Raw genomic sequence first — 11,783 nt, 5'->3', positions numbered from 1 at the left:
TAACATAAATAAGTGACTGATTCTCTTAGCAAAATGCTGGGTCACTTTCTTTAATGGACCCAGTCAATCTGCCAACATCTTGTATTGAAAAGCTCCAGCTGATAATGATGAGTCCTGAATATTCGGGAGCTCCTGACTCTCCCTGCCTACCTGCTGCTGATTTACAGTTTTTTTTTTCCATATGAATCAGCAGCAGGTGGGCAGGGGAGTGGCTATATCTCTGAATTAAAAAAAACGCTGGACTCACTGACATCACGCTGGACTCAAATCAGCTCATTAGCATGTTGCATCTTTGTGTGTATATTATGAGGTAACCATCTGTCACACCAGTAAGTGAATACATCTAAGGTACTTTTTAGTAGTTAATGGTTGTATATAATTAGTTAGATTATAATCAAATATCCACATGACAGGTTCCCTTTAAGTTTGTGGGTGTAACTGAAAAAATGTGGAAAAGTTTAAGGGGTACAAATACTTTTTCAAGGCACTTTATGTATTGTAATGGAATGAGGAACTTGGTTGGCTCCTCAAGGGAATTTGTTAATGTGACTAGCAATAGGTTGCATGTATCTCTGCAGATAAACCATATTTCTGTCTTGTGTCAAAATTTTTAAGGCCCAGTTCACACTTTGGGTCAGTTATTTCCATCAGTTATTGTGAGCCAAAACCAGTAGTGAAGCCTACTTGCCTACTCTTGTTCTGTGTTTTTTGACCAACACCTTGTTTTGGCTAACAATAACTGACCAAATAAGTGAGGCGTAAACTCAGCCTTAAATAGCTCCCTACAGCTGACCAATGAAAATTGATCTACCGGTAATTTTCCCTCAATTTATTTTGCACAGGTGCAGAAAACAACTGCTTGTGGGAACTTATCCATACAAAATCTGAACTCCAAGGGAGGCCAGAAACAATTTTTCAGCTCTGTAGTAGGTAAGTACAGCCAGTTTTATTATGAACTAATTGGGTCAATTACGAACAGATTTATGCCACTTTTTGGCATGTATCTGTCGCACAAAGTTTATTTCCGTTGCAATCTGCAGCTTTTTCCCCTTTTCGCTGCTCACCCCAAGTTTAAAAAAAAAGGGGTGAGTGGTGTGGGCGGGGAAAAGGGTGGGCTGGCAGTCCCGTCTCATTTATCATTTTCTACGCCTGTTTTAGGCGTAGAAAATTGTCTAAATTTAGATTTAGACAAGTGTAAAGTCTGCTTAAGTCAGGCCCCTTTCACACGTGCGAGTATTCCGCTCGGATGCGATGCGTGAGTGAACGCATTGCACCCGCACTTAATCCTGACCCATTCATTTCTATGGGGCTGTGCACACGAGCGGTGATTTTCATGCATCACTTGTGCGTTGCGTGAAAATCGCAGCATGCTCCTCTTTGTGCGTTTTTCACATAACGCAGGCCCCATAGAAATGAATGGGGTTGCGTGAAAATCGCAAGCATCCGCAAGCAAGTGCGGATGCGGTGCGATTTTCACGCACGGTTGCTAGGTGACGATCGGGATGGGGACCCGATCATTATTATTTCCCCTTATAACATGGTTATAAAGGAAAATAATAGCATTCTGAATACAGAATGCATAGTACAATAGGGCTGGAGGGGTTAAAAAAAAATAATAATAATTTAACTCACCTTAATCCACTTGTTCGCGCAGCCGGCACCTCTTCTGTCTTCATCTGTGAGGAACACAGTGATGTCATCAAAGGTCCTATTGCTCACAGATGAAGACAGAAGAGATGCCGGCTGCGCGAACAAGTGGATTATGGTGAGTTAAATTTTTTTAGATTTTTTTTAACCCCTCCAGCCCTATTTTACTATGCATTCTGTATTCAGAAAGCTATTATTTTCCCTTATAACCATGTTATAAGGGGAAATAATACAATCTACACTACAACTAACCCAAACCTGAACTTCTGTAAAGAAGTTCGGGTCTGGGTACCACAGTTGGTTTTTTATCACGCGCGTGCAAAACACATTGCACCCGCGCAATAAAAACTGAACATCGGAACGCAATCGCAGTCAAAACTGACTGCAATTGCGTTCCTACTCGCGCGGGTTTGCCGCAATGCACCGGGACGCATCCGGACACGCCCGTGTGAAAGAGGCCTTATGTAGAGGCCGGCGCCCCTACATAATTTAGGTGGATGAACTGCCAGCGCAAGAGGGATGAAGATCTAAATCGCCAGTCTTCATAAATGTCTCCCTAAGTTTTTATTCTTCCCAGTTACATATTATTTTATCCATAATGTACAGCAACATAGTGCTGAACATTTTATCCCTAAGGGTAACTGCACACGGTGTGGATTATATAGCACCAGTAAAGTGAATTTGCCAAAACTAACGTACAGTTTGTGTATTTATGTTCTGAAATTCTATAGCATGTTAATTGTTTGTGCGATTCCACACCTTACAGTATATAGAGTGTTTGTTTTTTTTCCCCATAGACTTCAATGGGATTGTAAACATAAACAGATAATGCAACCCAAAAACCGCATAAAGATTGCAATAAATAGTTCAGCTCTATGTACGGCTTTTAATGTGGATTTTCTGCATATAAATCCGCACTCTGTGCAGGCAGCCTAAGACTTTTATTTTTTTTTTCCCACACTTTATCTGCTGACTTCCTGAATTGGCATATGTGTCTCATAGGCAGCCATGTTTAAAGACACTTTTTACTGGTTGGCTCTGTCTCTGCCCCTTCATACAGTAAAAGATTGTAATCTCCAGTGTATACCCCCCAACAGAGGCCAAAAGAACCCTTTTTTTTTGCTCCCGTCAGTACAATGGGGGGGGGAGGATGGGTTGTTATGTGTCAGTTTAACATATATGCCACAGGCTTTTCCAGCACACACATTAAATGTACATTGTAGATGCAGTGTGAAAGACTCATGCACACTGCCATATTATGGCTCTCTTTTGTATAGAGCCAAAATAGGGCAACCACAGATCTGCATATGGTCTTTACTGCGCCTCTTTATGCTTTTTGATTTGTTAGAGCTTTTTTTTTCTGTTGGTAACCATATAAACATGCTTGATCAGATAAATCCAAGAGCTCTGCTCTCAAGGTTGCTCAGTTACGTGTTGTTTCATATTTAATAGAACCAAGATCTGCAGATTAAAAATCAGCCAAAAGTAATATGTATAAAAAACGTACACATTTGATAAGTCAATATAAAATGTATGCCTTTGTCAATTGGATGCTTGGAATATTTGATACAAAACTAACCACTGTGCCTACAGTGGTAGTTATTAATATACATATCACATCATGTGTCTCCTCCTAGTCTTGAGAATGCTACATATAATTATTAAGATCTTTTTATATGATCCAGTAGTAGACAATTATAATCTCAAAACCTCACAAAGCTAACATCACGTACCATGGTCCAAAAGTCTTTGATAATAGAGTCCTATATTGTTGGTAATGCTGTTCTGTGTTGTCCCAATATTAAATATGAAGCGATAATCATATACATATATATATATATATATATATATATATATATATATTTACAATAGATGGCTTTTAAAAGTCCTGTAGTATGAAGAGGGTAACTTAATACTGTTTAGGTTAACAAACTGCTAATGCCGGTTCTCTGCCCACAGAGCGTGGGCCTCAGAATAAATATAAATGAAAATAATTAATCCAGCTCAGTTTTCACTGCTCTGCAAACTGTGCTTTCCCTCATTTAAGCTAAATTCTTATCAAACTGATAAAACTTCATCTTAAATGTGTCAGAAAAGGACTACAGATCAAGCCACAGAACAGCTGACGCGTTTCATTGAGAAAGGGAAAAGAACAGCCTACTGATTCAATATAAATCTAAATGTTTTATCTGTTGATAGAGAACAATCCAAGGCAAGCTTAGTGCTTTTACTGTAAAAAAAAACAAAAAACTTTCTAGTTTAAAGGGCATTTGTCAGTAGATTTGTACCTATGAAACTGGCTGACCTGTTACATGTGCGCTTGGCAGCTGAAGGCATCTGTGTTGGTCCCATGTTCATATGTGATCACATTGCTGAGAAAAATGGTTTTAATATATGCAAGTGAGCCTCTAGGAGCAACGGGAGCGTTGCTGTTACACCTAGAGGCTCCGCTCTCTTTCTGCAATTGTGGCGCCCCCTGCACTTTGATTGACGGGGCCAGGAGTGATGACATTTACACTGCCTGGCACTGTCAATCAAATTGCAGAGGACCAACACCGATGCCTTCAGCTGCCAAGCACACATGAAACAAGTTAGCTGATTTATACCTATGAAACTGTCTGACAGATGCCCTTTAACTAGAAACTTGAACATTCAACTCTTTCCTATACAGAGGATCACTGTAAAAAAAAAAAAAGTATACTGCACAGTGCCAGTCAATAATTGATGTATGCCTATATAGTGGCACACATCAAAGCCTTCCATTGAAGATGTATACATTGGGGAAATCCCAACGTATACATCCAGTGGGAACATATAAATGTGGTTTGCACAGAGCCTAACGGGAACTCCATGTATGCATTGCGTACCTAAATTTTATGGCATGATTTCTGTAGGGTTATATAGACCTAAAATTAATATTTTTAACTTGTGGATCTTAATTCATGTAGTGATTGTGAAAGTAAGACCAGCACAATTAAAGTGATCCGTTCAATACTGAGAGAAAACCTAAGGCGGAACATTAAGTGTGACTTGCCTCTGGAGAAGCCCAATAAAGATCGACTGGGTCCGTTAAGAAACAGAGTTCCAATGTCGGCAAAATTAGGTATGTTACAAAGAAACCTTTATGGAGATTTGGAATGATTGTAATGCTGTACTGTCAAGAAGCTCTAAGCCTGAAGTAGCATCTTACAATTGAGTTTCAAAAATGTTTCTCGATGTGGTGCTGTGAGATGATGTATTTTTTAGGACTTGTGTGTTTCAGCCCAGTAAAGACATTTTATGGTTGAGAACAGAAAATTCAGGAAAAATGTTTTGAAGGTACTAGGTAACAAACTAGGCTGTGCTAGGCTCACACAATGCAGTTTTTAATGCATGTATCCAAAATAAGTACAAGTGTTTCCTTATACTTTTAGGTCTATTTAGCTTTTGGCAAAAAATAATAATAAATGCATCAAAAAGTACATTCTGTGTGACCTCCTAAGAATTCCCTAGTGGGGTAAATGAAAATATTTTTTCTAAACTTAAAGGGGTTGTCTCACTTCAGCAAATGCTATTTATCATGCAGAGAAAGATATAATACAAGGCTCTTACTAATGTATTGCGATTCTCCATATTGCTTCCTTTGCTGGCTAGATACATTTTTCCATCACATTATGCACTGCTCATTTCCATGGTTAGGGCCACCCTGCAATCCATCAGCGGTGGCCGTGCTTGCACACTACAGAAAAAAGGTCTGGACTATGCACACTACCACAGTCCCAGCCACCAGAGGCCAGCACTTTTTTCTATATTGTGCAAGCACGACCACTGCTGATCGATTTAGAGGTGGTCGGAACTATGGAAACGAGCAGAGTATAATGTGATGGAAAAATGTATCTAGTCAGCAGAGGAGCCAATATGGACAATCACAATACATTAGTAAGTGCCTTGTCTTAACTTTCTCTACATGACAAATCCCATTTGCTGTAGTGAGACAACCCCTTTCAGCTGAAGACTTTCCAACTTTTGCTTTCTGTCAGATCTACTCCTCAATTTCTAGGTCAATAATAGTTTAAGTAACAACCTGAGATTTTTCCAGATTTGACATGGTTAAGTAATCTTACAATAGGTTAATAAATGCAAACATGGTAAAACTGTACATTACACAGAGTATTACTTTATATCCCATGTCAGGGGCGTAACTAGAAAATGCTGGGCCCCATAGCCTGCTGGGCTGAGTAGGAGAGTAGACAGGAGGGGGATGATCCTCGGCCTGTGCCCTCTCCTATTCAGGGCAACAGGAACGATGATGTCACTGCATCCCACCTGCTGGAGAGAGCACAGGCCATGGAATGACACACAGTAATCATTACTGTGTGTGTACTGGCAGCTGGGGGACAAGCTCTTTTTGGCACCAAAGGCAGTGACTTCAAAATGCGCCCTCCCACACCCCACAGTCCAGAGTGATAACTGTCAAATGTACAGACATTATCGCTGCTTAGGGAAGGTGCTATTACACGTAGCATTTTTGTAATGTGTTTAAGAAGGCATTTGAAAAACTGCAGGCAATAATACATGTTTTTCTGAAAACTCACATGCATCTTATGTGTTTTTGATTGAGGATTATTATAATAGATCAAAAACATATGTTTTGATTAGCATTTTTAAAGGGAACCTGTCATCCTGAAAATGCAAAGTAATCTGCAGACAGCATGAAGTAGAGCAGGAGTGAGCAGATGGATGTATAGTTTTATAGAAGAAGATTCAGTATAACTTTTTTATTTTATACATTTAATGTCTTGCTCATTCTGGCCTGTGAAGTCAAGGAGGCGGTCCTATCAGTGATTGACAGCTATCTCTGTATTCGCAGTCAGAGGGCAGGCTTTGCAAAGTATTGATTGCCCATTGAATATATTGTTATTACCCATATTGCTTCCTTTACTGGCTGGATTCGTTTTTCCATCCTATTATACGCTGCTAGTATAGATGGTTATGACCACCCTGCAATCCAGCAGCGGTGACTGTGCTTGCACATTATAGAAAAAAGCACCAACCTATGTGCGCTCCCAAGGTCCCGGCCACCAGAGAGGTAGTCTCTTTTTCCTATAGTGTGCAAGCACGACCACCGCTGCTGGATTGCAGGGTGGTCGTAACCATGGAAACTAACAGTGTATAATGCAATGGAAAAATGAATCCAGCCAGCAAAGGAAGCAATATAGATAATACATTGTATTAACTTTGTCTACATGATAAATGCCACTTGCTGAAGTTACACAGCCCCTTTTAAGGTCCATTTAAACAAGGCAATAATCGCTCAAATAGGACAAAGCAGAAAATATGTAATAAATGTGTTGCACGCCATGAAGGCCAGTTTTTGGGGCACAAATTGCGGCAAAATTTGGGCTAATTTTCAATAGTAAACCAGTCAATATTTTATGTAGGTCTCATTGCTGGTAAACTGTATTTTCTAAGTTCTCTTTAGGCCATGTTTAGACATGGCTGCTTTTGTGTAATAAAGTACATTGTAAATCAAGTGATGGTCTGTTCTACAAGTGTGTTTCTACCAAATTCTTTCCTGTTTAACTATGCAAAAAATTATTTATTTCTTACCTTCAACAGCATCAACAAGGTCCTTAAAAGTGCTGAAGCACAGTTCTAGTACAGATTGGATCAACAGTACAAGGGACAAGGGGAATGGATTGGATTCAGATGATGGCAGTCTAAGCAGCGGTACACAAAGTAGTGGTTGTCCAACAATAGAAAGCTTACAGGAATCCAAAAATCTGTCTCCAGTCAAGCACCTAAAAAAGAATCTTGCAGCCCTACCAAATACAACAGTAAAGGAATCGGACATTCTTAGTGATGATGATGATGATTACAGGTTGTCAAATGTGACAACCAGCTCAACAAGTATGAGAAACAGCCCGAATCAAGGAATTGAAGTACACTTCCAGAACCTTAATATTTCTGAACATTCCAAAACTGAGCCAAAATATGTGGAGCCCAAAATGATTGATGTAGAAGGTAACTTCCAGCATGAGGAACACCCAAAACTTGTACGGGGCCATTTCTGTCCAATTAAACGAAAGGTTACCAGCGGAAAACGGGAAAAGGGGATTATACAAGCCATGAAGGACCACCAACAATCCCTTGACAGCCATTCTGATTCTGCAAATATTGACCTGAATGCCATCCTGGAGAGGGAATTCAGCATTCAGAGTCTAACGTCTGTAGTAAATGAAGACTGCTTTTATGAAACTGTTGGGAAATGTGGAAAGTCTTAGCTCCTTTAATTAGGTAGGAAATCCCAGCTTGTGTACATTTTATGTAATATAGCAATTACATGGATATTGGTCTCAAAATAACAGAAGCATTGAACTGAAGAAATCTGGGATTTTCTTGTTTCTTTGGCAAGCTACACGTGGACTAGAAATCTATTAAAAACTACTTACTGTATCTGTTGAATTTTATGTTGTGCACTACTTCATGTTGCCATATAAGTTATTTTTTATTTATTGTGAATTGGAAAAATAAAGCTGACCAAATTCAAAACTTTTTGAAAGGATATCAATATCATTTGATTCTAGAATGTGTAAAATGGTGATGTATGTAATATTACATTACACAGGTGACCAATGAGATGGTAGTTATATTTTTGCATAAAGCGGTTGTGGGCACAATAAAAAAAACAAAAAAACAAAAAAAAACTCAAGGCTGGTTACACTACATAATTAACATAAATCTGAGAAATTAATTATGCTCGTATGGGCGATCAGTGACCAGAGGTTTAGGGCATTTTTTTAAGGCTATTTTTGTGTTTTGTGCACCAAACTGCAGACATTTAATTTTGTACCCCACAATATGGTTTATAAAAAAATAAAGATTAAAAAAAACTATAAATATCAATGTATAAAAAGAAAATCCTGTACTGTAATATTTTGTTTGTATTTTATCTTGTACAGTAAAATTAGTTGTTGCCCTAAAATATTGTTGGATGTTTATAATTGGTGCAGGATCATTATTCTTTATGCTATTTATGAGTTTTTGCTATTTTACTCTCTGAACAGCAACCTCTTCCAGGTACCGTATTTCTGTCTAAAAGCAGCAAATGCAGAAAATGGGTAAAAGCCTTCCTCCAAACGTTTTGGTAAAACACCATGACCCTGATATCTTCAGAATTTTGGCTCCAAAAAGTCACAAAATGGGGCTTACGTAAAAAAATGTGGGAATTTTTACACCACTCACTCATTTTGAAATGGAAAAGTGGGTGTGGTTAGCTATATTAATACGTTTTGAGGCTTATGCACCATGGTTTATGTCCGCATCGGTTCTGCATTTTTTACGGCTCAAATGCAGACCAATTCACTTCAGTGGGGCCGCAAAAGATGCAGACCGCACACCATATTCTGTCTGTGTCCTTATGTCTGTTCCAAGGCCCCGCTAAAAAAATAAAATGTACGTGTCCTATTCTTGGCTCTTTTGCGGTCAAGGATAGGGCATTGTGAAGGAGTGAAAAAAATAAATGGCTGCAGGCTCTCGGCTAGTATCTGTTTTGCGGATCTGCATTTTGCGGACCTCCAAAAATGGCTATGGCCATGTGCATGAGCCCTTAACTCCAGCTTTTATCACTGAAACTTTTTGGAAAAGTCACAATCGCACTCCAGTAGGAGAATGGTGTGTGTCTCTGGCCGACCTCGCATCTACTGCATTATACTGACTGTATTTAGAGATGAGCAAATTTCAGGTTATGAAATTCGTTCACGCTTCGTTTACTGGTAAAAGGTGAATTGCGTTATGAATTCTGTTACCACGGACCATAACGCAATTCTATGACTAAATGCATTTAGAGGCATTCCATCATAATAGAAGTCTATGGGCTGCAAAAACAGATCCGTCCCGTTTCCGTTATGCAGGGGAGTTTTCTCCTGCATAACAGAAACGGGACAGATCCGTTTTGCAGCCCATAAACTTCTTTTATGACTGAATGAATAACGGAATGCATCTAAAGGCATTCCGTCCTCGAATTGCGTCATGGTCCGTTGTAACGAAATCCATAACGCAATTCACCTTTTACCAGTAAACGAAGCGTCAAAATATGAAATTCGCTCATCTCTGTGTTAGGTCAGTGCAATTCTGTAGATGCAATTCAGAGAGAGACTCATGGCATTATAAATAATTATAATGTGTGCAGTCCTGTGAAAGGAACAGTGTCTATAAAGGGAAATCATGCTCCCACAATGGACACACTCATCTGAAATTAGCCTAAGGGAAAAAAAAATACCATTCCTAGAGTATGCTACATAAAAAAAAAAAAATGTAATAAAAAAATGCTAAAAACCACAAAACCTGTGTGTAAATCCACCCTAACGCGTGCAAACAAAAAAAATTACTATCAAATCAGTAAACTATTTTAGGATAATTAGATAAAAACTCCATCTTTAACAATTCTACCAGTGAAATTACACGCAATGTCTTATCTTTACTTATCAGCCACTTTCTAAAATGTTCAATTGGCACTTGATGCCATCAGCCACATTACCAATCACGTGAAAGGGGTGGAATTTACAAGAGTTTTAATTCATTTCTTTAAACACTTTTTTTATTTGCAGCCATTATAGAATTTTTTTTTTTTTTGCAAATACAGCTTTAAATGTGTTTTTCAGATATTATACAGATTATAAATACAAGAAACAAATACATATATTTTCAACAGCATGGATTTGCAGATGTCAAAATCATGTGCTTGTTAAACTAATGTCTCATCTGGACAAAGAATTTCCTAAGTCCTGTGTCACTGTGTAGAAAGATACTGTTAAGAACAGTTTATTCTCTCTGTGTTGTAAGAGTGGCATTACTTCTGTTATTATGATGATCCTATTACAATCATAGTGTTTCACTTTCTTCATTGTTCTGGATATCTTGACCCTTCATTTTTTTCTGACGAAGTTCTTCTCTAAAGTTGTAGGAGAATAAGCTTGGATCCCGATCACACAGTTCTCTATAGGCATTACATAAACCTTGGAAATGCTTCATTGACAGTTCAGAAGGGCGCAGGGTTGGTTCGACATTAGCTAAGGTTAGAATTTGCTCTGTAAGTTTTGTGCGTTGCTCTTCAGGAAATAACAGTCTACAAAAGAGATTTATAAAAATCTAAATAAATGTATAAAACACACTTATTGGTCCACAGAATTGTTAAACAAAGTGAAACTTATTTACTAAAGTAAGCAGCGCAAAAATACAAAAAAAGTGTAAATGTTGCCAGATTGTAATGAATACATCACTTCACTGAAAATATCCAGCACTGCAACGAGAAAACATCCAGCATGGTGGTAAAGAGGTACGCTTACATGTTTCAGACCAAAAGGTCCTTAGTCATGGCATGACTAAGGACCGCAGGCTTACCTCTGTACCACCATGCTGGATGTTTTAGTGTATTCAGGATTCCCGTTACAGTCCTGGATATTTTTTTTTCTTCCTCCCTCTGAAGTTATTCTGTGCACTCAAGGAATACCTGTCTGAGGATTGGTGAGCTATATCTATTCCTTATAATATCACTTCACTGACCTAACTGCTTTAAAAATTTTAAACTCCACAGAATTTAACCAGTTCAAAACCAGGCCGTTCCCCTGCCTAAGTGCATTTTATTTTATTTTTTTATACCTGGGGAAAATGTCAAAAAAAAGTTTTCACTTTTTTTTTTTTAGGGGCGGATATATAGCTCATGCTTACCGTCTTAATAGTTTGGTGATTTGGTAATGCTCGGTAGAAGATACACGGTGCGGATTACCCTCTTCTCTCCACGTGGTGTCCTTTTTCTATCCCTGCCTACAGGTAGAGCACCTGCCTGAAAAGGACAACCTCCAACTCTGTGGCTAAGCCCTCAATCAGTCCTACAGTGACCCTAATTTCTTGGAGAATGCAGAAGTCCCAATGCGTGTGTTTCCACAACAACAAAAAACCTGGTTCATCGGGGGACCAAAAAGATATAAATAAATGTACCATTAAAAATGTAATGGTACCATCCAGTGATACTGGTACCCCAGATGAGAGATGCTGGCGATGAGGATATCAGGAGATATTATGCATGTGGCCTAAATTTGCATGTATACTATCAAGCACAGAAGGCCACCTAACCATGCCTAAATGTCAACCTTTCA

At 38.7% G+C, this 11,783-nt stretch overlaps 2 protein-coding genes across 7 annotated transcripts in view; one reads left to right on the top strand and one right to left on the bottom strand.

Moving 5' to 3' along the window:
* TIAM2 (TIAM Rac1 associated GEF 2) overlaps positions 1–9,298 on the top strand; it is a 409,027-nt gene extending 399,729 nt beyond the window's left edge. For all 5 annotated transcript variants that reach the window (XM_040429382.1, XM_040429384.1, XM_040429383.1 and 2 more), the window contains 3 exons: positions 843–930; positions 4,596–4,750; positions 7,246–9,298. In XM_040429382.1, the coding sequence (XP_040285316.1) occupies positions 843–930; positions 4,596–4,750; positions 7,246–7,910 (908 nt within the window). In that variant the 3' untranslated portion in view covers positions 7,911–9,298. The remainder of the gene's footprint in view (positions 1–842; positions 931–4,595; positions 4,751–7,245) is intronic.
* Positions 9,299–10,084: 786 nt separating this feature from the next.
* TFB1M (transcription factor B1, mitochondrial) overlaps positions 10,085–11,783 on the bottom strand; it is a 153,560-nt gene continuing 151,861 nt past the window's right edge. For both annotated transcript variants that reach the window (XM_040429381.1, XM_040429380.1), the window contains exon 8: positions 10,085–10,753. In XM_040429381.1, the coding sequence (XP_040285315.1) occupies positions 10,510–10,753 (244 nt within the window). In that variant the 3' untranslated portion in view covers positions 10,085–10,509. The remainder of the gene's footprint in view (positions 10,754–11,783) is intronic.

This window comes from Bufo bufo, chromosome 4 (assembly GCF_905171765.1).
Source record: "Bufo bufo chromosome 4, aBufBuf1.1, whole genome shotgun sequence".
Classification (NCBI taxonomy): Eukaryota; Metazoa; Chordata; class Amphibia; order Anura; family Bufonidae; genus Bufo; species Bufo bufo.
The sequence above is the reverse complement of the archived record's forward strand: the minus strand, read 5'-3'. Positions and strand labels throughout refer to the sequence as shown.